The sequence below is a fragment of the Acinonyx jubatus genome, chromosome A2 (assembly GCF_027475565.1).
Source record: "Acinonyx jubatus isolate Ajub_Pintada_27869175 chromosome A2, VMU_Ajub_asm_v1.0, whole genome shotgun sequence".
Taxonomy (NCBI): Eukaryota; Metazoa; Chordata; class Mammalia; order Carnivora; family Felidae; genus Acinonyx; species Acinonyx jubatus.
Window position 1 is genome coordinate 12,821,300 of NC_069383.1, and position 27,328 is coordinate 12,848,627.

At 42.4% G+C, this 27,328-nt stretch overlaps 1 protein-coding gene across 2 annotated transcripts in view; it reads right to left on the bottom strand.

The window, feature by feature from the left end:
- Positions 1-27,328, bottom strand: part of MGAM (maltase-glucoamylase) — a 96,004-nt gene that overhangs the window by 23,952 nt on the left and 44,724 nt on the right. For both annotated transcript variants that reach the window (XM_015067077.3, XM_053217979.1), the window contains 19 exons: positions 26,723-26,894; positions 25,306-25,422; positions 24,603-24,757; positions 23,233-23,317; positions 22,436-22,492; positions 21,808-21,932; positions 18,472-18,560; positions 17,757-17,806; positions 16,113-16,280; positions 12,993-13,145; positions 12,455-12,655; positions 10,315-10,469; positions 9,166-9,334; positions 8,814-8,910; positions 7,090-7,202; positions 5,986-6,111; positions 4,684-4,812; positions 4,313-4,423; positions 3,935-3,997 (listed from right to left, as the gene is read on the bottom strand). In XM_015067077.3, the coding sequence (XP_014922563.3) occupies positions 3,935-3,997; positions 4,313-4,423; positions 4,684-4,812; positions 5,986-6,111; positions 7,090-7,202; positions 8,814-8,910; positions 9,166-9,334; positions 10,315-10,469; positions 12,455-12,655; positions 12,993-13,145; positions 16,113-16,280; positions 17,757-17,806; positions 18,472-18,560; positions 21,808-21,932; positions 22,436-22,492; positions 23,233-23,317; positions 24,603-24,757; positions 25,306-25,422; positions 26,723-26,894 (2,335 nt within the window). The remainder of the gene's footprint in view (positions 1-3,934; positions 3,998-4,312; positions 4,424-4,683; positions 4,813-5,985; positions 6,112-7,089; positions 7,203-8,813; positions 8,911-9,165; positions 9,335-10,314; positions 10,470-12,454; positions 12,656-12,992; positions 13,146-16,112; positions 16,281-17,756; positions 17,807-18,471; positions 18,561-21,807; positions 21,933-22,435; positions 22,493-23,232; positions 23,318-24,602; positions 24,758-25,305; positions 25,423-26,722; positions 26,895-27,328) is intronic.

The window sequence follows — 27,328 nt, forward strand, 5'->3', positions numbered from 1 at the left end:
GATAAAAGGCAAAAAGGGAACACAAAGCAGGTAACAGAAATGGAACAGAATGCAGGGGTCCAGCTCACAAAGTAGTAAGAGGTAGTGAACCACATCACCGAGAATGCTTTGAAAGGGAGGCACCCCAGAGATGGCTTCTTGTTAGAAAATAGAGGTAGAAATGTGGAACCAGAAGAAGAGAACTTTTCACCAGAAACAGAGGTCCAGCTCAGGTGGGGTTTAGAAACATGGAGTAGGGGTGGGGGATAGAGGACTAGGGTAAACAGAGTCAATACCCACCATGCCAGAGTCATAACTGAATCCCATATGGGATCCAAGGGAGAAATTTGACCAACTCAAATTCATTAACTTCACTAAAAGGTGCTCTGATGATTCTGACCCATGAAATAAATGTTTTGCCATTCCCCAAAGCTGTGGCTCTGTCTCCCTCCTTCTTACTTCCACCCTCACCTTCCTTGGTCTCAACTCGGGATGCAATCACCTGCACGCCTGGCCATAAGATCACTTTTCGAGCCCACTGTGTGTCTGCTACCAAAATGCAATTCTAAGGCCTAATCCTAGCCTTACTGAATTAAATCTAAGCGTCAGATTCAGAAATCTGCTTTCCACAGGCTTCCTGCTATTTGCATGTTTGTTTGTTTTATACTACCCTCAGCAGAGCCTGACCTGGATATCAGGAGCTTCGCCCCCATTGGCCTCATGAAATGGGTTTCATTAATATAAATACTCATAATTATTCTATCTACTGAGAATCTCTTATGTGCTATCAAATACATATCATGGCCCCCTAATGGAGTGCTTCTTATGAGAGACACAACTGGCATTTGGGGCAGGAGACTTCTTGGTGGAACATCCCCCGCCATCAGAGCTATGAGCATCCCTACTCACGTCCCACTAAATAAATGCAATTTGGTGCTCCCTTTGTAATAATCCAAACTGCCCCACAGATTTCCAAATGCTTGTGATGGCTGATGAAATGTGGAGCTTGTATGGTGACAGGCAACCTCTTCATTGTTGAAGCGGGCCCTTTCCTAGTATAACGATTTAAAAGTCATGGTACTGGTATAAAAACAGATATGTAGACCAATGACACAGAATAGAAAGCCCAGAAAGAAGTCTATACATATACCATCTGTTAATCTTTGACAAGCATGCTAAGAACACACAATGGGAAAAAACAGTCTCTTCAATAAACAGTGTTAGGAAAACTGGATGTCCACATGCAAATGAATGAAACAAAACCTTTATCTTACACTACTCACAAAAAATTTTCAACCTGTTTTAAAGACTTACATAGGGGCACCTGAGTGGCTCAGTCTGTTAAGTGTCCGACTTTGGCTCAGGTCATGATCTCGCAGTTTATGAGTTTGAGCCCTGTGTCAGGCTCTGTGCTGAGCCTGCTTCAGATTCTGTGTCTCCCTCTCTGCCTCTCCCCTGCTTGCACTCTCTTTCGCTCTCTCTCTCTCTCAAAAATAAATAAAACCTTAAAAAAAATTTTTAAAGACTTAAATATAAGACCTGAAACCATAAAACTTCCAGAAGAAAACAGGGGGAAAGCTCCTTGACGTTGGTCTCGGCAATGATGTGGGGAGATGGGGTCTGACACCACGTGCATCAGCAACAAAAACAAAAATAAAAAACAGGTGGGACTATATAGAACTGAAAACCTTCTGCACAGCAGAGGAAACAGTCAACAAAAGGAAAAGGCAACCCAGGGAATAAGAGAAAATATTTGCAAACCATATATCTGATAAGAAATTAACTTCCAAAATATATAAGGAATTTACACAACTCAATAGCAAAACATAAAGCAAAACAAATAAACAGATTATGGGGCACCTGGGTGGCTCAGTCAGTTGAGCACCTGACTTTGGCTCAGGTCATGATCTCGTGGTTGGTTCACGAGTTTGAGCCTCGCGTTGGGCTCTGTGCTGACAACTCAGAGCCTGGAGCCTGCTTCAGATTCTGTGTCTCCCTCTCTCTCTGCCTTTCCCCTCCTCACGCTCCATCTCTTGCTCTCTCAAAAATGATTAAAAACACTTAAAAAAATTAAAAAAACAAATACACAGATTAAAAATTAGATAGAAGACCTGAATAGGTATATTTCTAAAGAAATCATACAAATGGCCAACAGGTACACGGAAAGGTACACAACATCAGTAATCATCAGGGAAATGCAAATCAAAACCACAATGAGATATCCTCTTATACCTGTTAAGATAGCTCTTACCAAAAAGACAAGAGATAACAACTGTTGGCAAGGACATGGGAACCATTGCATACTGTTGGTGGGAATATAAATTTGCATGGCCATTATGGAAAATAATATGGAAGTTCCTCAAGAACTTAAAAATAGAATTACCATGTGATCTAGCAATCCCACTTCTGGATATGTATCCTGAATAAAATGAAATCAGTATCTTAAAGAGATATATATGTACTGTCATGTTCATTGCAGCATTATTCACAATAGCCAAGATGTGGAAATAACTTAAGCATCCATCAATTGATGAATTTATAAAGAAGATGTGGTATGCATATGTATGCATTCATATATATATATATATGTGTGTATATATATATATATGTGTGTGTATATATATATATATATGATGAAATATTATTTAGCCATGAGAAAGAAGGAAATCCTGCCATTTGCAACAGCATACATGAACTTAGAGGATATTATGCTAAACGAAAAAGTTACACAGAGAGAGAAACAAATACTATATGATCTCACTTATATGTGGAATCTAAAAAAAAAAAAAAAGTTGAATTCATAGAAATAAACAGTAGCATGGTGGTTACCAGGGGGAATGGGTGGGGGAAATGAGCAGATACTGGTCAAAGGGTATAAACTTTCATTGTTAAGATGAATAAGTTCTGGGGATCTAATGTATAGCCTGGTGACTATAGTTAAAAACACTGTATTATACACTTAAAGATTGCTGTGACTATAGATCTTAAGTATTCTCACCCCACATAGATAAATGATAAATATGTGAGGTGATGGACGTGTTAATTAACCAGACTGTGATAATCATTTCATGATATATATGTATTAAATCACCACACTGTACACTTTAAATAAATATACAATTTTGTCAGTTATACTTCAGTTGTGCTAGGGGAAAAATACTAAAAAAAAAAAAAAAAGAATGAATGAATGAATTAATTAATAAACAAATGAATGAATGAATGTCTGTCTGCCAAGGAGACCCTGACCTTCTCTGGCCTGGCAGATTCCTGTGTCCATGTGGTCTGCCTGGACCAATAAACTTCAAGTGGCTTCCTCTGAGAAGCAACAGAGAGAAGAGGAAGCTAGGTCCTCTGCCTTGAATCCCTATCTAAGAGCGATTACAAGTAAACACTTGTACCCTGGAGAAAGCAAGTTTTAACGCAAGGCTGGGAACTGGAAGGTAAGAGCACAATTGAGAAACCCAAAGAAAGATAAGGGATGTATAAGAGCGAAGATGGAGAAGCTTGTCCATGGAAAACAAATTTACAGAGAAAAAGATCCCATTGCTAAAGACAGGATTTGGAGACTATGTTTAAAAGGGATACTCAAAAACAAGAACAACAACAAATATACTATTTCTAGGCAAACAGTATTTCCTGGAGGTGGAAATTTCATGGGCTTTTGGAATCTGACAGCCTTGGATTTGAAGTCATCACTGAGTCACCTAAAACCATGGACCAGTAATTTAAGCTCATTGAATCCTAGTTATGCTGAGGATGATAATACCTACATCCCAACGGGGAGTAAAATATTACATGTAAAGTGACTGGCACACAGATGGGCACACAGGACAAAATCCCTCAGTGTATTCCTGGCCACACCCCCACCCATGGCATGGGGATGTCCGCTATCCCGGGTACAGCTGCACCCTCCTGGAAATCATGACTTCACCCACATCCACAAAGGGCCCTTTACCTCCACTTGACTCTCCCAGTCTAGAGACCCGTTTACAACGACATTAGGGAAATCAGGCCACACCTGTGGAGAGAAAACTGTTCAAAAGCAATGCACTAAATAATTTATGTTATATAGTATTTCCTGAGAAATTATATACCATAGGTCCTAGGGATGGTAATACTTTGATTTTTGTTCTAGAGAAAAGTAGATCCCATAATGCACATACACATGTACATTCTCTAAAAATGTCAATTGTGTTGACAAATATTGACTGAGAAAATGAGACCTTCTGATCTCAGGACCCAAACGGAAAAGGCCCAGAAACAACATGCACAAACACACCAACAGTTACCCAACCCCAGGCTGGGGATTAGCGGATCACCACTCTGGTCATACCTTTCCCCAGACAATGCCACCACCATTTGGAGCTTTGATGAAGACATCATCCTCCACACCCCGGGTGAATGCAGGATAGGGCTGTGTCTCGTTCCCAGAAATGGCTGGGTCCTGAAATCGAAGCTCAGATCAGGTGAGAAGACCAAAGCCAGAGAACATCTCAGGACAGAAAAAAGGAGAACTCTTCAAACAGAAGGACACAAACTTCCTCCTGAACTGTAGGGCTTCTGTGCATTCTGGGAAATACACTTTCTCACTGAACCTCAACTTCTCTGCTCATAACATGGAGGGAAACACAATATGAAGCTTCCCCCCTCACTAAGCCCATTCGCTGTCCTCAACGAACTTCACCCATTCACAGAGGGACCAACCAGAATAAGGATGACCCGCATCCCGTCGGCCTTCATGCGAGTGATCAGAGCTGGAAATCCTGCAAACTTGGGGCTGAGGGTGAAGTCCAGCTGCCGCTCCATGTAGTCGATGTCTGAGTACTGAACGTCCTGGGGGAGCACACAAGGAAAGTGAGAGGTTCCCCATTATAAAGGCCAGGTTCCAGGTGAGAACACGCCTCTACTAACTGATGGTGGATTTCAGATGTTTTTTTTTTTACTTTTTCTAATTCCAGGTATCAGGTATTATGTTCTGGGAAATTTTCAAATTTTCAGTTGTAAAATAGAAAAAAAAAAGACGATAATGCATATCTATCAAGGCTACTATGAGGATCAATGAAAAGGGCAGATGAGAAAGTGCCTTGTGAATGGCTGGTATGAATGATTGTGGTTACCTGCCCCAGGAGGCTGGCCCTGGGATCAGTGGTTCACTTTCAGAGAAAATAATATAATGTAACCTACCCAGTACTAATACAACTGGATGGATGGCAAATCTACCTTTTAAAAAAAAATCCCCTGGGGCGCCTGGGTGGCTCGGTCAGTTAAGCGTCTGACTTCGGCTCAGGTCATGATCTCACGGCCCGTGAGTTCGAGCCCCGCGTCGGGCTCTGTGCTGACGGCTCGGAGCCTGGAGCCTGTTTCGGATTCTGTGTCTCCCTCTCTCTCTGCCCCTCCCCTGTTCATGCTCTGTCTCTCTCTGTCTCAAAAATAAATAAACGTTAAAAAAAAAAATTTAAAAAAAAATCCCCTGTAATTGCTTTAGAATATCCAATCCTGGGGGTTACCAGACAAGCTTTCTTAAAAATGAAATATTGCATGCTATACTTATCATTAATAGCAACAATTGTAAACAACAAGAAAATAGAAGAAAATTAAAAATGTAAGAAGTTCATGGGATCAATTTCTCTGATTATCGGACCCCTCTTGTCCTCAAGTGAAGGACAGAATTTGTTTCCATATGTATTTCATCAGGAAACCAGATCCCTATCTACAAGCTTAGCTCAAAGCTGAGGGAAGACTGTGCTGTACCAGCAGAGTGTTGAACTGAGGTTATATCTACACATGTGGTGGTATGGCTGAATTTGGGCCATTTTATTGTTTTAAGCAAAACTGCTGTTTGAGTAACCTTTCATTTTTATGATACCAATGATGTTTTTGACTAAATGTTTTAAAATTGTGTAGTTATAGAACCCCTGCCCCCCAAGTCAAGCTAATCCCCAAACAGAGACAGCTAGTGTTGGCCATAAGATCCCAGAGCCAGTACACCACATATGGAGAACGTACATAAGGAATCTGGGCAGCCACCATCTCATCATACAAGCTGGCAATCTCAGAGTCATTCTGGTATCCATAGCGACACAGCTGAAATCCCAAGGCCCAGTAAGGAACCATCACTGGCCGACCGATCAACTAGAAAATAGACAGAAAACTTCATCCTTCAAAAGGAGAATCTGGATTGACATTGTCAACAAATTAATAAGAACATCTTTCCAGTGTCCCAAGCTAGATAAGCAGCAAATTCAAATACGGAGAGAAACTAAGAGGATGAAAAGCCACAGGGACACCTTGGAGAAAGCTTTCTGCTGGATCTTACCTTATTCCCTAAGAGGTTTGGAAAATCTGATTTTACTCTGAATCCTAGAGGCATTGTAGCTTACTGGTTAAAAACTCAGCATCTAGAGGCAAAATGCCTGGCTTACCATCCAGGCTCCGATCCCTGCTGGCTAGGTGGCCCTATGCAGAAGGTAAAAACCTCTTGTTCATCACTTCCTGCACCTGTAAATTGGGGATAATACTGGTATTTGCTTCATGGTGCTCCCATGAGGACTGGATGAGTTAATATATGTAAAATGATCCATGACACACAGTACGTTATATGCATGCTCGTTGCTGCTGCCAAAGTAACTGTCATGGCCCCTATGACCACCATTACTACAAGCACCATCACTGTTACCACATCACCATCACCATTACTGTACCACCACGTCCACCACCTCCATCACTACCACCACCACCTCCAACAGATCACTGTTAACGTACCATTACCGCCGCCACCCCCACCATCACTGTTACCGCCACCCCCACCCCCACCGCCACCCCCGCCATCACTGTTACCACCACCCCTACCCCCACCGCCATCACTGTTACCGCCACCCCCACCCCCACCAGTAGCACCACTAGTACTTCTGCTACTCTGCAATGCTTTGAGAGGCTGCAAATTTAATAGTTCTTGGGATGTCTTTTGTCTCCTCATTTTATAGTCTATATCTATCTTCCAGAAAGACCAACAATTCCAGTTATCATCTGAGAGCTATACTAAGAAAGGTAGATTTGGGAACTCAGAAGATACTACGTGAATACTTGATTATCAATTTAATTCCCTCCTACCTCAGTATACTGCTGAGTGACAAGCTCGGGAGTTGGCCCCAAGAACACATAAAAGTCCAGAATTCCCCCTATGGTGCGGTACGTCAAGGCAGGCAGGGGCTGGAATGTCACATCTGAAGATATGGGAAAATATCAATCAAGCTGGAAACTTCCAAGGGGAGGAATTACCCCTGAAATTCTTACCTTTTCCTTCTCCCAATGCCTCTTTATTATAGAATATGAAGAAAAAGTATTTTTACTATGCCTACATACTAGGCACTTTAAAGAAGTGAAAGTCTACAGGGTGTACCCCTGGATTTTTTTTGCCATTGGGTTTATTATTATTTTATAATATGTTTTGCCATTCTGCTCTTTTCATATTATTACTCTTACTTTAGAATAGTTTAAGACTTATGAGAATTTCCAAAAACAGTACTAGAGTCCTTTGTACAGTTCACCCAATTTCCCCCAATGACAACATCTTATGTAACCATTGTACATTGTTGAAACCAGGAGTTGACATCCATATAAAACTCTGAAGTCAGGAACAGACCTTACTCTGATTCCACCAGTTTTTACATGCATACTTTCCCCTCCACCTCCTGATTTCCCACCCTCTTTCCAAGAGACCATACAGATTTTCTTCACACTCCCATACCCCCAGGGTGAGCACTCTTACCCAGAGCTTCACCACTAATTCAAAATAAAAAGATGGTTCCCACTGGCTGACCTACAGGATTTTTGGGACTTCCTTGGTCTTGCTATCCCTTCTTACATTTTTGCCAAATAAGAGTTAACTCTTGTTACCACATGTTACTGAACTGAAACAAACAGAAAGCCTAGATAGAAAATAAAAACAAAAAACAAAAACACTGTCCCCAGGGTAATAATTTTGACTTTAGGGAGCAGCTAGGTCAAACACATTCTGTTTGTTTTTTTTTTAATGTTTATTTATTTTTGAAAGAGAGAGAGAGAGCAGGGGAGGGGCAGAGAGAGAGAGAGCGGGAGACACAGAATCTGAACCAGGCTCTAGGCTCTGAACTGTCAGCACAGAACCCAATGTGGGGCTTCAGCCCATTAACTGTGAGATCATGACGTGAGCCAAAGTCAGATGCTTAACCAACTAAGCCAGCCAGGCACCCCTCAGTCAAACACATTCTAACATTACTCAAGAATGACTGGTTCACTATCAACAATACCCAAATTATGGAAAGGACCCAAATGTCCATCAACTGAAGAATGTATAAAGAAGATGTGGTATTTATACACAATGAAATATTACTCAGCTATCAAAAAGAATGAAAACTTGCCATTTGCAATGATGTGGATGGAACTAGAATATATTATACTAAGTGAAAAAAGTCAATCAGAGAAAGACAAATACCACATGATTTCACTCATATGTGGAATTTAAGAAACAAAACAGATGACTATAGGGAAAAGGAAGGAAAAATAAGATAAAAACAGAGAGGGAGGCAAACCATGAGAGACTCTTAAATACAGAGAACAAACTAAGGGTTGCTGGAGGGGTGTTAGGTGAAGGGGTGGGCTAAATGGGTGATGGGCATTAAGGAGGGCACCTGTTGGGATGAGCACTGGGTATTATATGTAAGTGATGAATCACTAAATTCTACTCCTGAAACCAATACTATATGTTAACTAACTTGGATTTAGATAAAATTTAAAAAAAAAAAAGAAGAATGACTGGTTCACAGAAATAAGAGGAGATGTTGGTGTCATCTTACCCATGGCGTTGCTGTTTAGCAGGAGCACTCCATGGGCACTGCCATCCTGCTCCAGTGCCATGTAGTAGGGGTGGACGCCATAGGAATTCTTCTTGTACTGGGAGAGTTGTGGGGGAGAAGCGGTAAGAGGTTAAAAGACATCATGGCTGAGAAAGAAACTCAACAAAAAATGACTGATAAGGTCCATGCAGTGAACTAAATACATAAGAACAAAGGAGCCTGACAACAAATTGGCCCTCTGTCCAAATGCAGAATGTGACCATCTAAGGTTAGCCAGGGAAGATGAAGCATGAAGTGCACACAGTAGGAGCAGAGAGAGGCAGACACAGATCCCCCAGTGCTTTCTCCTTACCCCCGGGGGTTGGTCTCGGGAGAACATCCCCCACGTGTGCCAGTTCAAGTCTCTCCGAAAGGCTGTGTGCTCAGTTTCCCCAAAGCCATAGACGTATTGGGAGGGAAGGCGAGTGGAGATGCGGATGAACATGTCATTGAAGGTAAAGCCAAGGAGCTGAGAGTCCCAACTGCAACACAAAAGGGTGTATTTGGAAAAGAAATGGGTTATCCTACTGGCTTCAAACAGTCAACACCCTGTTTGCCAGGACAACAGAACTCTTGGTCCCCTCTCCCCCCAAGAGCCCTGTTAATCTTCCACACAAACACAAAGTCTATTTCATTAAAATGATCTTAGATGCACTTGCTACCAGCCCTGGAGCCAGCCTTCATTCTCCTATTTTCCTCTCCCACTGCCTTCCTTCAGTTCTGTCCCCAGGATGCCACATCCCATCACATGTCACCACCTCCGTTGCTACCACTCCACACCAGCCCGGGGTCCTATTCCTTCTCTTCTACGGTCCACTTGCTATATAACATCTGGAGCGATCCGACCACAATATGCTCCAGCCACAATGGACATCTCCTCCCTTAATATGGCGAGCTTGCTCCTGCTTCACGGCCGTGTGCACCTATTTTTCCATCTGTCTGAAGTGTTCTTCCCCTTCCCCCAGATCCACATGGGTGGATCCTTCTCATCTGAGTCCTATTTCAAATGTCACCTTCTCTGAGAGCCCTCCTCTGACCACAGTATCAAAAGCAGTCAACCCCCCATAACTCCTGATTACCCTGTTCTTTTTCCTACATAGCAGTTGTCACTATCTAAACTTCCTTATGTATATTTTAACTTAAATTATCTTTGTTATTTACCATGAATCTTTGGCATGAGAAGACAGACCTCATCTTCTATAACCACCTAATATAGAGATAATAGATACTAACCACCCCATTAACATTGGTTGAATGAATCCCTAATACATGTAAGTGCCTCAGTAATTATTGCCAGGGAAGTAAAGATTTCTCATAAGAACAGACCCAAAAGGAATAACATATTCATAAATCTGGAAATGGATGGTGTGATGCTTTGAGCCAGGGTATCTCCAAGGACAATGGACCTGGCAGTGCATGTATAGGTAACCATCAATTCCAAATCCGACTAGGAGCTACCTACATTACAGAGCCCGTACTCTTCCGGCGAATTTCAATCCCAAACGGATTCTTCTTGATGAGGACATCATACAGCTGACCCTCTGTGGTGCCGGATGGAACCCTGGGTATGTTGAGAGGCACCGGGACTTCATACCGATTGTTGTTAGGATCATAAATCTAGGGTGAGTGGGGAAAAAAGTTAGGAAAATATAGTACTCTAGAAAACCATATCCTTAACAGAAACTTGGTATCTTTGACACAGAGTCTGAATGCTAATATTTCTTTGTCTCTGGAAGCTCATGATACCAGGGATTTAGTTATAATATCAAAGAACAATAGACTTCACATTCTGATCTGAGTCTGTCATATCTCATTTTTAAGGCCCCTATCACAGTAACACATTCCCTTTGACATTGGTGACATCTTGGAAAAATCAGTCTAGAAATCAGTTTGGTATGTATGAATATATTATTTATTACTTTGCATGTGGGTGTATGTGAATATCTGAAAGCTACTGTGATTGAAAAAAAATCCATCAAAAACACTATTTGATTAAAATAATCATAGGTGTTCTTGCTAAAAATGGGGTCTAGATTGATTCACTGAATACCTACTCTACTCCTGCCTGATGCAGTACTGGACACCAGACACACTAAATCAAATAAGACACGACTGTTGTTTTTAAGAAATTCACATGCTCCTGGGAGGTAAAAGAAGTACCCGCAATACCCGGGTGATGATATGTGCTAATGTGGAGCGATGTAGGAGTGTTGTGAGATTATAGAGAAGAAAATGCCTAACACAGTTACTGGAAGACTGAGAAGGTTTCACGAGAAAAATGCAGGCTGAGTGTTAAAAACTTGGCACCTATTATTAACCAAACACAGCAAGGAGATAAAATCATTTCTGGTAGAGAAATAAATGCAAAGGCACAGAGTATTGAAGCAGGGTCAAAAAGAGACAAATCCTGGGTCCCCTGGGTGGCTTAATTGGTTAAGCATCCAACTCTTGGTTTTGGCTCGGGTCATGATCTCACAGTTTGTGGGTTCGAGCCCCACGTCAGGCTCCCCAGCCAGCAGCGTGAAGCCTGCTTGGGATTCTCTCTCTTTCCCCCTCTCTCTCTGAGCCTCCCCTGCTCCCACTGTCTCTGTCTCTCTCAAGATAAACTTAAAAAAAAAAAAGTCAAATCCTGGAGAGAGAGCTATGGTATGATCAGGAGGTAGAGTAAGAAAGGGTTAATGCAGGAAATGCAAGCAAGTTCATTTTCTTCAAACTCATTAGGTGCCTACCACAGGCCAGTGCTTTGGTGAGGACAGACAGATAATAGAGCATTTTCCCTGTATTAGAAGTCGTAAGGGGACTCAGAGTCCAGGTTGATAGCAGGTGGTGAAGAATGTTTTGGGCAACGCCTGATGTCTTTCATTTACTCTCTCAATAAACATCTGAGTACTAACTACATACAAGCTCTATGTCAGATTTTAGAAACACAGAGATGAACAGAGAAATTCCTGTCTTTGAGAAACTGACGATTCAGTAGAGAAAGACATAAGAACAGCCTATCACTAATCCTTAGTTGTGATTAAATCATAGGAAAAAAAGATCACTACACTTGTGTAGCTATTCCATAGACACCTTGAATTCAGCATCCCAAACTGAACTCATCTCTTATTTTGCCCAAGCCCAAGCCTTTCCCATTTTCCCATCCAGTTAATAGCACCACCATCCATATAGAGACACATGCCGGAAACGTGGTAATCATTCTTGATGCCTCCCTCTCCCTCATCACGTACTTGAAGGCATCACCCAATCCTGTGATCCTACCTTTTCAGTCTTCCCAGATGCCCGCCATTCTTCTCCTTTCCTATTCCTGCTCTACACTTGGTCTCCCACGTGGATGACCTAACTGGCAGCCTCCTTTTTCACTCTTGTTCTCCCAACCACTTTCCTTACAGTAGACACCGCGATCTCTTCAAAATAGAACAGAGAGCACTGTCCCGTCAACGGTTTCTCGGTGCTCTAGGATAATGATCTAGTATATTGGGGCAGGGTTAGCTTAGAAGGGCACACTTACTTCAGTGCTCTGCAACCTCCACTAGCAAAAGTAATGGAACTGCCAACCTCCCAGGCAGTACTTGATACATAGACGCACTGTGAACACACACCTTAAACTGCACCATGTCGTTCTTATGGTAGGTCACTTGCACACGGAGGGAGGTCACGGGTACCGAGGGCAGAGCAGAGGCATATAAAGAAGACTTTAATGAGACAGTAGCAGTGGCGCCACGTGAGTCGTACTGAATGTCGCCGACAGAGTACAGGTCATTGACAAAATAACAAAATGGGACCCCAGGAGAACTAGGTGCCTGAAAAGGAAAGCTAACGTCAGCTCAGTATGTGTTCCTAGAATGATCAAATATAAGGGGGCTAGAGAAGGCAATCTGCAGGGAGACAAAGCCAGATAGTCTTTGGTAGTGACCTACATTTAAATTCCTGGTCTCCTTGCAAAGTAGTTATAAAAAAAGAAAGGTCCTACTCCTGTCCCTACCTATTCTTTACAGTCAGATAAAAACTCGGGTTCTTTTGGAAATCTTTCCTTTCTATGGGTTTTAAGTAGTGACGTGGGGATTGGCGCTACGCTCATGAAGCTGGAGATGAAGTGCCATGGATTTTGGCGTGTGTCAGCGTCATCAGCAGGGTTACCTCCCAGGCACAGCCACGGGCAGTACAGTTTTCTGCAGAAGCACCACTCTCATCGGGATAACAGTCTATTTTTTCTGCATCCCTTATCTTCAGGCCCCACTCCACTGTGTATGCTTCTCCCAGGACAAGATCAATTTCCGTGATAAGGGCGACCTGCAGGGATGGGTAAGTGACAAGGAAATTAATGCTCAGGACAAAACCCTCGCAAGATCCGAAACCTCTCTTAGGAGAGGAGATAGAAACCAGACCGGACTCTCAACATCCAAGTAACACAGCACTGCAGCTGCTATAAAGAGGGCTATATGGAGGGAGGGGGGAAGAGAGCAAAGGTACCAACTCTATCCGAATCTTGTACATCATGTTCAGAAGGGAATTAGGGAGAATAAAATCTTCTGTGATCACCCATTTTCTTTCCTTCCCTGACTCCCCTTCCTCATTCTTACTTGGTCAAGAAATATTTCCCTACAAGCATTTCCCCTTGAAGCATAACACACACAAGCTCACGGGGTCATACCAAATCGAGCTTATATTTTTGCCCTCTATTTTTCAGACCAGTGTCCCGCCTTGGTCTGGAGTGGTGGCAAGAACACAGGAGTAAGAACATGTGGCTTGGGTTCTCATCTCCATTCTGCTGTGGAAACTTAGCCAAATTATTCTAATTCATTGGGCCTCAGTTTCATCAAAGGCAAAACTGGGGAGTTGGCAACATCATTACAGTTCCTTCTGTTTCTAACATCCCAACCTTTTCATTTCTCCAAGAGCAAATCCTCAAAGCCTAAAACCTGCTTCTTTGAGTCCCACTAATTCAAATATTTAACTTTTCTACATATTTTTATCTCTTCTTTAATTAGCAATTTCCATAGTGAAGGCTCTCATTTGTCCAGAGCTGTAAAATCACATTTTAAGGATAGTCACCCTTCTTCCAGGGTCTTCTCAGACTAAATTCACCTTAAACTTCCCTGTTCTACAAATCCCATTCTCCAGAACCTTGATTCAAGGATCCATATGACACACTTTGAGGATCAGATCCTTCTCACTTTGATGCCTAAGACCCTCCCAAATCTAACCACACACTATTTGTCCAAGCTGATCTCTTCCCCATTCTAGTCATACAATACTCACAGACTAAATAATGTAAGGCTATTCTCAATCCTTAGATTGGCTTATTCTGGCATCTCAACTTTGAATATGTTATCTAGGCAAATACTCTTTCTAGGAAAATGGTGCCCTTTTGTGGAATGCACGGCTAATTGCTTGCTTTATATAAAAGTTCCTTTCTTACTCACTATTTCAGTTTGGAATATTAAAGTTCCTGATTAAGGAACTTAAGTTCCTAATTAAGTTCCTTTTAATCCATGTAACATAGCTGTGGCCATTCATAGGTAAGTCCAAGTCCACTGGGAGTTGCTGGCCCAGAGTTTCCTTCTGGATTTAAGGGCCTGCTCCTTCCCTCCACCTTTTCTTTCCTGCCTCTTCTTTTATTCTGCTACTGGCCAATCAACCCTGACAGCCTTGAGCCACTGAACCAACGCCAGCAGCTGACCACTTTCTAGACTTGTTATTGTGTGAGGAAGAAAATTCCAATTTGTTTAAAATCCCATTTAGCTCAGTTGCCTATCATTTGTAGATGAACGAATCTCTACCTGATACATCATCGTTCAAAGTCCAGCTCAAACCCTGACTTCCCCAATGGCTTTGCTCTGCTACTCCATTAGGCTTTGACATTGAAATTAGGTATACTGTAACTGAACATTTCCTTTGTGTTGCTTTGGACTGCCTGTCCCTTGCCCAGTAGTTTCAGGTGTACAAATTGTGTCTCCCCACCACCCAAATTCAAGCAATAAGAATTCCTTTGCTCTTGCATTAATTAACTTATTTAACAAATATTTACTGAGTTTGTTTTCATATATGCACTCTTCAAATGGTTTGCCTGGTGCCGTCCACATAACTAACCATATGATACAGTTGTCCTTTGAACAATATGGGTTTGAACTGCACGTGTCCACTTACATGTGCACTTTTTTCAATAAATACAGTACAGAACTGTAAATGTATTTTCTCTTCTGAATGCTTCTCTTAATAACATTTTTTCTCTAGCTTGCTGTATTGTAAAAATATAGTTTATAATTCATATGACACACAGAATATGTGTTAGTTGATAACTTATATTATCTGTAAGGCTTCTGGTCAATAGTAGGCTATTAGTAAGGATTTGGGGAGTCAAATGTTATTCACAGATTTTTGACAGTGTGGGAGGGTCAGTGTCTCCCCATGATGTTCAAGGGTCAACTGTACTTTATTTCTAACTTCATAATGTAGGCATCCTCAATATATGTTGTAAGGCAAAATGGCCAACATCATCGATACAACATTAAAGGAGAATACCAGATTTACGCATTTACTCCAAATTTGGAAGATCTCTCACAAACATGCTGACCCAGCAGCCCCCAGTCCCAGATTACCTAGAGGGCCTGGAGTAAAGGAGGATGGGGAAGGATTCCTCATAGCATGAGATACCAGAGGAACTGATTACAATCTGCTCAAAAGCATCAGGTCTCATTATAACTGATGAAAAGTGGTGGGGTTTTTTTTTTATTATTATTATTTAATATTCTCTAACCAAATAAGCAGCATTAGCTAGGCTTATCAGATTCTTTGACTTGAAATATTTCTTTAAAATGTATGTGTTGGAGAAAGTTTTTATATCTGAACACAGTAAAAAAAAAAATGCACTTCAAATTTTTAATTAATGGGAATCCCACCTCCCACTTTGCCTTTCTTGCTTCAGCCAGAAGTGGCCAGACCCACATTCCCTCTAACCCTGTCCCCCACACTCCTCACTTTGCTCTTCTGTCCCAGTCAGAGAGAACAGAAGACTGAGGGGCAAATACAAGAATAGGGATGGAAAGTCCATTTTATCTGATTCCAGTACCTCAGTACCTCCCTGATCTATTCTAGCTCAGGTCTACTGCCTCCTTTTTTTTCTCTCCTAACCCTCTTCTTCCCCACTCCAGACCTCAGAATGTGCCCTGGTCCTTCAGGACCCAGGTGACCTTGGCAAGAAGGACCACCATAAGCTATAAATTCTTGATAAACTATCTCAACAAAATGAATTTTTACCTGTAGGTTAGAATCATAAGTGACATTAGGAGAAATCTGACTTGGGACACCATTGTGTTTCACTATAACATTGTTAGGCTCCTGGATCCCAAGAATTTTAATCTCTTTAAATACTAAATTATTGGGGTCTTTGTAGGTTGACTGCAAAATCTTCACATCCAAGCGGTTCTGCAAAACAATTAAGCACAAAGATCCACTGATAGATTGTCAAGGCACTCAAATATTCTGTCCTAGACCAAATACCCAAAACTGCTTTGAGTACCTCTTAGCTGTCTCTACTCACATGTGCTTGAGGAGTACAAACTTACTTTAATACTTCCCTGAGTAAAAAGAGAGAGAGAGAAACACACATATGCACAGAGATTTTTTTTTTAATTTTTTAAAAACTTATTCATTTTTGAGAGACAGAGAGAGACAGGGGAGGGGGTTCCAGGCTCCAAGTTGTCAGCACAGAACCTAATGTGGAGTCTGAACTCAAGAACTGCGAGATCATGACCTGAGCAGAAGTCAAATGCTTAACCCACTGAGTCACCCATGTGCCCTGAGAAATTTTTTTAAACTGTATTTTAAAAGGCTGATGGCTTTGATTTATCCATATGATTGCTCTTTTTACTAACATGGATAATTCAATGTTGGGGGTTAAGGCATAAGTTGAAAGGCACTCATCTAAGCACTGGTTGATGTATGGAATTGTTTAATCATTATATTGTACACCTAAAATTAATACAACACTGTATGTGAACTAACTGGAATTAAAATAAAACTTAAGGGGTGCCTGAGTGGCTCAGTTGGTTAAGTATCCAACTTTGGCTCAAGTCATGATCTCACAGTTCATGGGTTCAAGCCCTGCATCAGGCTCTGTGCTGCTATCTTGGAGCCTGGACCATGCTTCAGGTTCTGTGTCTCCCTCTCTCTCTGCCCCTCCTGCACTCATGCTCTGTCTCTGTCTCTCTCTGTCTCTCTATCTCTCTCTCAAAAATAAATAAACACTAAAAATATTTAAAGAATAATAAAATAAAAACTTAAAAAATAGGGGCACCTGGATGGCTCGGTCGTTTAAGTGTCTGACTCTTGATTTTGGCTCAGGTCATAACCTCACGGTTTGTGAGTTTGAGCCCCACATCGGATTCTCTGCTGTCAGAGTAGAGGCCGCTTCAGATCATGTCTCTCTCTCTCTCTGTCTGCCCCTTCCCTGCTTGTGCCCTTTCCCTCTCATAAACAAATAAACATTAAAAAAAAAAACCTTAAAAAATAATTTAAAAAATAAATTTCTTTTATTTTCAAAAAAAAAAAGAGGGGCGCCTGGGTGGTGCAGTCGGTTGAGCGTCCGACTTCAGCCAGGTCACGATCTCGCGGTCCGTGAGTTCGAGCCCCGCGTCAGGCTCTGGGCTGATGGCTCAGAGCCTGGAGCCTATTTCCGATTCTGTGTCTCCCTCTCTCTCTACCCCTCCCCCGTTCATGCTCTGTCTCTCTCTGTCCCAAAAATAAACGTTGAAAAAAAAAATTAAAAAAAAAAAAAAAAGGAAATGTGCTCTACAGTCATAAAGGCATATGAAGCTACAAATACAATTACACACATACACAAACATACATGAGCTAACGGTCAAAGCTCACACCTAAGATTCATAAAAATACACTACTTACTTGGGTGACAGAAAACTCACATAAGAGATAGATTTTACTGCCCACAGTATCTGCAAGTGAGAGAAAGATGAGTCAACCTCTGGCCTGCCCACCCAGAAGAACAGATTTCACCCTCGTTGTACTGAAAGCTACATCCTGAGAATGGCAAGATTATAAACAGTCTCCAAGGCCAGGCCACTGTTTTCCCTTTTGCTTCCTACCTTAGCCTTGAAAAGATTCCCTTCCAAGTGCTTCTAAGGCATATGCCCCAAGTGAATCTGTTTCCTAAGCTTGAGCCTCAAGAGTTGTTAGTACACTGGAGCCAGAAAAATGTGCTAAGAAGCATGGCCAGAGTCAGGCACATAAGAAGAATATAGTCTCACTCTGACTCACCGGCATGGGTATGTTTCATACCATTGATATTTGTACAGAAGCGTTTTTGGGCAAGAGATCTACAGTGAATGGCAGGAACAGTCTTGAAAACATCTCTTTCAGATGCCTGTTGACAATAAAATGAGAGCCTGTATATACTGCTTGTCTGATGGAAGCATTCTAAGAGGTAGAAATGTGTTTTCCTTCCATCTGTGGTCCACCTACCACTAGCTGTGAACAGTGCAACTGAAACCAAAATCCTCCTCTTGAGTGATTAACGCTGCTGTGCCTGGTGAGATTTCTCCCACGGCTGAATGGCCAGAGGATGTAACTCACAGATGCAGGCTGTCCTAACAGTACCTACCTTTAGTTTCCCCATCGTCCCAGAAAAGTTCGCCTTTGGCTTCTTTGTTCTCATCTAGGGCGATGATGAGACCAAGAGGGTTCCGTCGACTGTGGGAAACAAGGTTTAGGTGGGAGATAAAGACTAAAGACTCAGAGAACTTGGCCAAAAGAGATGGGAATGTTTCCATGAGATTTCACATGGGAAAGGTTACTAGCAGCAGATGGCTTGGCTTTTCTTCAGGCACAAAAGCAAAATCAACGGGCGCATCTTTCTCTAGAATCAATAAGGTCACAGGAGACAGAAATACTGCAAACATTAGCAACACACATCTATGTAGGAGGCCAGAATTTAAGTGCCAAAATCCCTGCAATAGCTACTATAAAAGTTGCTGGTGCAACTATTCCTGAGAAAACAGACTATTAGAAGAGAAAGAGATCTTAGACAATAATTGGGTCAGCCTAATGTTAGAGATGATTCGTGCAGGGGAAGTATTAATTATGGTTGGGGGGATATATTTGTTTTCCCTGCCTAAGAACCGTTTGGACTCAGAAAGCAACAAAATACAATAAAGTTTAATGGCAACTTTCCTAATTTGATTATTCATTATTATTTCATTTTGAGAGCAAAATCAAACCCTATAGTTCTCTGCTTCATAATTTAGAGTATGAAGCACAAAACATGACTCAGAAAGGTGGTGAAGTAGGTGGGCATAGAGAAGGAGGGGGAAAGGGCCATTTCATGTGGAATCCCTCCTTATTTCACGACTCTCCTGGACTACCTCCCCGTTTCCTGATACCATTGGCCCATCACTGACCTCACGTTTTCTCTTCTTTCACATGTCAGCCCTCCACTGTGCCCTGAGCAAGTCAGGTTCTGTTATCAACCAAATCACCTGCTTTCACTTAACACACATGTATGAAGTAGCTTTCATTTGTTAGCAAGTCCAAGAGAAGATAAATAGATCACAACTCTATTGATGGGTGACCTTAAATATTATAAGGAAGATTAAACATGTTCGCTAAATAATCCAGGCAGAAAGTAAAGAGAGACACAAAAGTTGGAAGACTTCTAGGAGTGGTGGATTAGATAATCTGAAGGACACCAGACACCCTAAAAGACCCACCCAACACATGGTCTTTGAAGGGAGCTCAAGATGACCTCAGGTGACAGAAGTCCTGACTCACAACTGAAGAAATGGGAAAATCCCCTCTGGAGGGACTTTTTTTGGATCCTTAAGATCACTACATTTGAAACACAAAAAAAATTACTGAACACACAAGGTGATAAGCCAGCATGAAAGAAAGTTGGCAAAAGCAATGAAAAATAATTTGGATTCTCCAAAGGATTTTAGACAATAGAATTTCCAAATACAATGTATAAAGTAACTATGATCGAAATGCTTAAAATATTAAGAAGAATGTGGCGCCTGGGTGGCTCAGTCAGTTAAGTGTCCGACTTCAGCTCACATCATACTGTCTCACAGATTGTGAGCCCCACGTCGGGCTCTGTGCTGACAGCTCAGAGCTTGGAGCCTGCTTCAGATTCTGTGTCTCCCTCTCTCTCTCTGCCCCTCTTCCACTCAAGCTCTGTCTCTCTCTCTCTCTCTCTATCTCTCTCTCTGTCAAAAATAAATAAACTTAGGGGCGCCTGGGTGGTTCAGTTGGTTGGGCATCCGGCTTTGGCTCAGGTCATGATCTCACGGTCTGTGGGTTCGAGCCCCATGTCGGGCTCTGTGCTGACAGCTTGGAGCCTGGAGCCTGCTTCAGATTCTGTGTCTCCCTCTCTCTCTCTGCCCCTCTTCCACTCAAGCTCTGTCTCTCTTTCTCTGTCAAAAATAAATAAACATTAAAAAAAATTAAGGAAAGAAAAAAAGTCAGCTAAAGAGCAAAAAATAATTAGAAGTATACAAAAGAGTATTTAAAAAGTTTGGAGTGGCAGCACTCCCTCTGCTGGAAGAATTGAGGAAGATATCTTGCAGATGAAATCTTTGGAGAGTCGTTAAGAAGGCACGGGGGAAGGACGTTGGAGAGGGTAATAAGTGCAGAAGCCCAAACACAGTTGGATAGATGGGTATATCTGAGGACCAGAGGTTTGGGGCATGGCTGGTCCATAGGCGTGTATTCCGATGCATCAGGAGGCACAGTAGTTAACTTGGAACCAGATTGTGATTGGCCTTGAACACCCCTACTCATGAAAGAGTCTGGATTTCATGCAGGGGAGCAACAAGTCAAAAATCTTCATCTTGGAAAGATAATTTTAGTATCAGCATGCAGAATAGCCTGAAGCTGAACAGCTAGAGGAAAGGAAACCATTTGGTATTAGATGTAGAAGTATCATTTAAAAAAAAAAAAAGCCTGCAATTTGAAAAATTAAGGTAGTAAGGAAAGTTCAAAGGAAAAGAAAGATTTCTAACTTCCAAAGAACGCCCAGTCTGTTAAAAATAAATAAGCTAATACTTTTAGAGACAGATAGAACTGTGTACCTCTTTAGTACAGATGGAGTCTATAATTTCAGAATCACAGAGTTGTAAAGGAGAAAACAGGGGTATGAGGGTGATTTGAATTGAATAAGTAATTTTTGGACCTTGTTTTACATCATAAGAAAGAAATGGCTCATGGGAGGAAAGGAATGGGGAATTGAGATTATAGGGGAATAAAACGTGGACTTGCTGTCCCTAGAAATGAGGATGAATGAGTCAAGAGCACAGCATGATGGATGGGTGATCTGGCCAACCAGGTAGGGTGATCAACAGACCGCTATTGCTAGAATGAGAGGCTTCCCAAGACATGAAACTTTCAGGGCTAGAATTGAAGTGGTCCTGGGAAAACCAGGAAGGATGACCACCCCAGCAGTCAGTGTGTTTTGAGGAGAAATGCAGCGGTTTAAGAAAGAACAGGGACTGGGGCGCCTGGGTGGCTCAGTCGTTTAAGTCTCTGACTTTGGGTCAGGTCATGATCTCAAGGTTCATGAGATCGAGCCCCGCATTGGGCTCTGTGCTGACAGCTCAGAGCCTGGAGCCTGCTTCAGATTCTGTGTCTCCCTCTCTCTCTGCGCTTCCCCCACTCACATTCTCTCTCTCTCTCTCTCTCTCTCACACACACACAAAAATAAATAAACATTAAAAAAGGTTAAAGAACAGGGATTAAATTCTTTCAACATCCATCTTGTAAACCACAACTTCCACAACTTCTTGTAAATCACAGTGTCTGATGACCACACCCCCCACCCCCATCCCCTTCCTCCCCACGCGCCACATAAAGCTTCAGCATCTTCTGCCTGGGCAACAGATGGGAACAGCAATGACCAACTTTATCAGCAGCACCCCCCTTAGAGGAAACTCCCGCCGCATTGTACCTGACCACAGTGGTGGTGGCGGGCTGTTGTGTGGGGAATACATGGCCTCCGCGAAGGTGGAGTCCGATTTTGTCTCCAGGAAGTTCCATCTCCACTCTTTGCTTCCTCCATCTCGTTCGGGCCCCCTGAGGCAAGCACACAAATCAAGCACCTGTTACGACAGCACATCCATGCCCCACTTCTTCTCCAGGAGCCGAGTTATCTACAGCTCCCTCTTTCTCCACCCAGCTGAGTTACTGTTTAGTCAGGCAATCGAACGAGAGGAAGGAAAAACAATTAAGAGCAACAGGTTTTGCCATCACTTAGGAATTTGGGGGAGCATTTACACCAGTTCACATACAGCAGATGAACTGACAGTTTTATACAAGTCAGCTGACTCCTGACCAGGCTGAAATTCCCTATTGGACCCTCTGCCATTTGCCCTTATCTTACTGTTGAATAAAGTATATGAAAGTGGGTTTTTTCCGGATCTCATCATGACTGACGTTAAGTGACTTATGCTATGAAATTGCAGAAAACATGGCAAAAACACTCCTAGGTGCATGGATAGATGTTCCTGTCTCCAGGGAGGGACCCTGTCTATGCAGCTGTGGTCATGAGGAGTTTAAGAAAAGTTAAAGCTACTTACAGTCTCGTAATCATACCAGATGGCATCGGGCATATAAGCCATCACTTTCTCTGCACCCTGAAATTGAAACAAACTGTTGTTCTTCATGGCCCAGTCTCTGAAGGGTAAAGATGGATTTCTTAGCATTCCCAAGGGAGCTTCTGAACCATATACTGGGAGAGCAAAAACAGCCTTTCTTTTCTCTGTTATCAAACCGTGCCTTTCTTCTAATAGGAATAATAGGAGCAATAACTTGGAAACCCAAAGAAAAATCCCAGTGGAATCCCATCAGGAATAATAATAATATTGAAATACACATTGTGGCAAAAATTCCAGCTTTACATTAACTCATGAAATCCTCCCAACTGTCCCCAGTGGCGGGTACTCTCATGATCTCACCTTTCCAGCCGAGGAACCATCCCAGACCACAAGGTGCTAAGAGGAAGAGGCAGAGATCACACCCCAATTACATCCAACCTTAGAGAGGGTGTTGGGCCCCTGCTCCATTCTGCCTCTACCTCAAGGAGCTGTGAGAATGTAATGACGAACAGGACCGTCCCTAAACACAGAGTCCCAGTAGATGCTTCTACCCTTGTTGGACTCTTGGTCAAGAAAAAAGACTCATAGAAAAAAATATGTAAGTAACAGATCCCCAATTTCCCCAAACCTCAGCACACTGTCTTCAGGGCCGACTCAGCCATGGAGGCTGGAAATGGGCTTGGGATAAAAAGAAGATAAATTGTTCCAGGAAGAGAAGAGTTTGGAGGGCAGCAGGAACAGAAGTGGAGGCCATCTGTGTGCCTCTGTGGGTCACTTGCCTCTTCCAGAACTGGAGTGATAAGGAGGCCAGGTCCCCATAAAAACTGTTGGTGTACATCCCACGTGTTGCTGTCCCTGTAGAACCTGGAGATCAGAGAGACGTTCACAGAGATCTGGGTCAATGCTTCCTGACAACTCTCCCCACAACTGTCCAAAACATGCAGGCTGCCTGCCTGCGGTAACCCCCTAAATTATTCTGGGACATGTACTTGACCCCTGCCTCCACCACTGTGGCAGACAGACCCACGTCCCCCAATCTGTGAACCCTCCTTTTCTTCCCCCTAGTTGGACACAGGTGTTTATTCCAGGACATATGCTAGGCAGGGTCCAGACTGAAGTCTATTCGCCATATGCCCCTTTAAATACAATAAAAGTGAAACAACACATCTTAAAGCTTCAGCTGACCATCAAGAAAGAACTGGATGTAATCACAACAAATAGCAAATAATAAAATCCTACTCAATTCTCTTGTAGGGTAGCTGCCTTATTTTAACAGGGAATTCCAGGAGACGGTAAAAAATGATTCAAAATAATGAATGTATAATAATAGGAATAATAATCATAATAGAAGATATGTGCCTGAGGGTCTAGAACATCAGACACTTAAGGGAGTTCACTGAATTTTGACAAGGAAAGACTGTTCCGTGCCCTTTTGTAGAGTTAAGTTGGAGATGCTCATTGGATTGGCTGGCAGTAAAAATTGTGGAATTCTAGAAATCCTCTGTAAAATTCTTATTTTTGTGTAAATGACAAGTTCATCCCAGGGCCTGAACATAAGGCATTACAGAAGAGACCATCCTGTTCAAGTGTTCAAATCCTTTAAACTAAGAATCAAGAAATGAAGGATGACAGAACTTTAATGATTTGTCTAAGATAAAGAGTTCACTGGTGGCAGAACAAAGAAAAGATCCCAAAGTTCCCTGATGTTGGTCTAGTTCTATCCCCAAGGGAACAGGCTAAAACACTTAAATATACCTCGGGAACAGTACGTAGGCAGCACCTGCCTTGCAAATACCAATGGACTATTCTATCTATATTAAAAATAGAAGTATTTCACTGTTCACTCCAATATTTTGAAACAGTCCATGTCACCAGTTGCATTAACAAAGTCCCTTTGGGGGCGCCTGAGTGGCTCAGTCAGGTAAGCGTCCAACTTCGGCTCAGGTCACGATCTCACAGTTCATGAGTTTGAGCACTGCATCGGGCTCTGTGCTGCCAGCTCAGAGCCTGGAGCCTGCTTCAGATTCTGTCTCTCTCTCTCTCTCTCTGCTCCTCCCCTGCTTGCACTCTGTCTCTCTCTCTCTCAAAAATAAATAAATATTAAGAAAAATTAAAAAAAGCAAAATCCCTATGGATTAGGGTAACTTACTCATGCAGAAGGGGCCTGGCCACCGTGTTCCCCCGGCTGTGGGCCCAATAGAAGAGGGTATAGAGGTAGGGTAACAGGGTGTAGCGGATGGTAAGGTAGTGCCTGGAGGAATTCAGCAGCAGGGAGGTAGCTCCAAAGGAGGCAGGATCCTGGGCCTGGGAGAAAGGAAAGGCAATTATGATCCAGCTAAGAATGACAGAAGCAACTGGAGAACTCCAGACGCCATTCATCAGAACCAAGAGTTTCGTTCCTGAAAGACCCAGGGCCTAGGGTACAAGCTTCGCCTCTGAGCGGTACGGGTGGCAGGGGGGATCACTTCACTAAGTAAGTGCCCTTCTTCACCTTGCAGCCTGTCCACCTCCATCACGCTCAGGACAGCTCTCGCAGCAGACTGCCTTTTCAATAGTTTTTAAGTAGTTCCCCCATTTGATTCTCATTACAAAATGAGCAATGTAGATCGAACGTATAGACGTTTGATAAAGACCTTCATAGACTTGCCATCTCCCAGACTGCTGCAGTGCAAATAGCAGAGTCTGTGACAGCAGGGCATTTTAATGGCGCATCTTCGGAGGTCCTGGTTAATTGCAAATTAGGCTAAGTGAAGCACCAGGTAGGAGGTCGGCTCAACAGATGTCTTGGCGAGGATGCGGACAGGCCCAGCTCTAACGTGTGCCAAACTTATCGTGTCTCCTGGGAGCCTCACCTTGTAGCCTTGGCCATTGTGATTCCTGGAAAATGGATAAAACGCTCCCAGCTGCATCCACCGCCTGCAGAGCTCCTCAGGGGCATCCAATGCAAAGCCACATATGTCAGCACCGACCTGGAGGGACACACAGACAGAATGTACACCTCACTTCCATCATCCTGCTTCCCACTGAACTTTGCCAACTTTTACAGAGAAGGCTTATATAGCGTGATCTGAAATGGGTTACATCCCATGTCCACTCTTTACTGTCAGATGACTGTAAGCTACTCAACCCTTCTGTGCCTCAGTGTCCTCCCTGTGTTAAAGTGGCCGTTAATTAGCTACACGGAGTTTTATGAGATTCTGTGGTATGGATACTGTAGGTGAAACAGTTGACATGCAACAGTTTTTTGATGAACAGAATGAGAAATACTGTTGATATTATTATTTTGACCACACCACTATCAGAATTAACTTTCCAAAGCCTAAATCGGGTTCCATCACTCACCTATTCAAAACTTTCCAGGGTCTCCATACAGCTGAGCTGGTGGCTCCTCAAAACTGGTTCTAACGTACCTTTCTAGCATCACTTACCACTCCAGTCCTACAAACCAATCCTTAGAACCACATCAATCGCCCCCTTACTGCTCTGCCTCCTGTGTCTTTCTCAATCTGAAAATGACCTTCCCATTAGTCTGATAACATAAACCCACTTTTCAAGGGAAAACTCAAGTGCAACCTTTTGCATGAAGTTTCTCCTGACTCCCTTCCTTGACTCCCTGTTTCTTGTAGTTTTGTCAGGTTAGTAAGTCTCTTTCTCAGGATCTCCCTCAACATTTAATTTATATGTCCCTAGCTTACCTATATACATATAAATTTATATAAACATACAAACATTCATAATTTAATATATATATAAAATATATGTAAAATTTGTAAACTTTCAGGGGAAATAAAGGTGTTTCTGTTACTATATTTATCCTTTTCTCTCCCCCTCACCACGCATACCTACCTTAATACCTTGCACACAGTAAGAGCTCCATAAATATATATGTTGAATTTAACTAAAAGATGTCAAAACCATCTCTAGGGACCTGGCAATGTCATGTTTTCTCGTCTAGGTACTGGATACACAGATGTGTTCAGCTTGTAAAATTCATCAACTGTATACTTAAGTATATGTGTACTTTTTCGTGTATATTATACTTTGATAGAAAAACATTCCAAAGATATCACTTCAAGGTTGCACTTTCTATCCTAATAAGATAGTGCAGGAAAGAATGTTGTAGTGTCAGAGTCATACTGATGTAGATGAAGCCATTGTTCTCAAGACACTAAATCCCTGGGCCAGGAAGGGTAGGAGAGGTGAGCTTTACACTTTGAAAATTTTCTAGGATGAGTCTTTCTGGGAATTGAGGTTGGGACATGGACTCACCATTGGGATACCAAAAAGGTTGAACTCGAGCATGCCAGGGATAGACCACCGGAGATCATTCCAGGTGGCTGCGTTGTCTCCTAACCAATGGGCTGCAAACTTGCCAGATCCCGCAAAGGTCGAACGGGTTATAATGAAGCTTCTCTTATTAGGGAACACAGTCTTGACAGCTCTAGAAGGGGAGAAATGCTTAAGTAGTCAATGTGTGACCTTAGTGTGTCTCAACCTAGCAGATACAGTGATAATGCCGAAGATCTCAAAAGTTCATACCTCATTCTCTTTCAGCTCCTTCCTAGTAGGGTCAGAGTTGCTGTGGAAGTAGGCTGCACCTTTATGTATGTTTACATTTTGTTTTGCTTTGTCTTAAGGTGTTTTATGTACATTATTAAATCCATAACGCCCAAGATTTTTAAAAACAGCCTTGAAAAGGCTAGTAACTAGAGGTATACAATTTTTATGGAACAAAGGTGAAATCTAACTTTACATAGATGTATGTCCATGGATCTTTCACACTGTGTGATTTTAAACATACACAAAAATGAATTTATGAACAGCCTTTTAGAACTTAAATTCTTTTAAAGTAGAAACACTTCACTCGTAATTTTG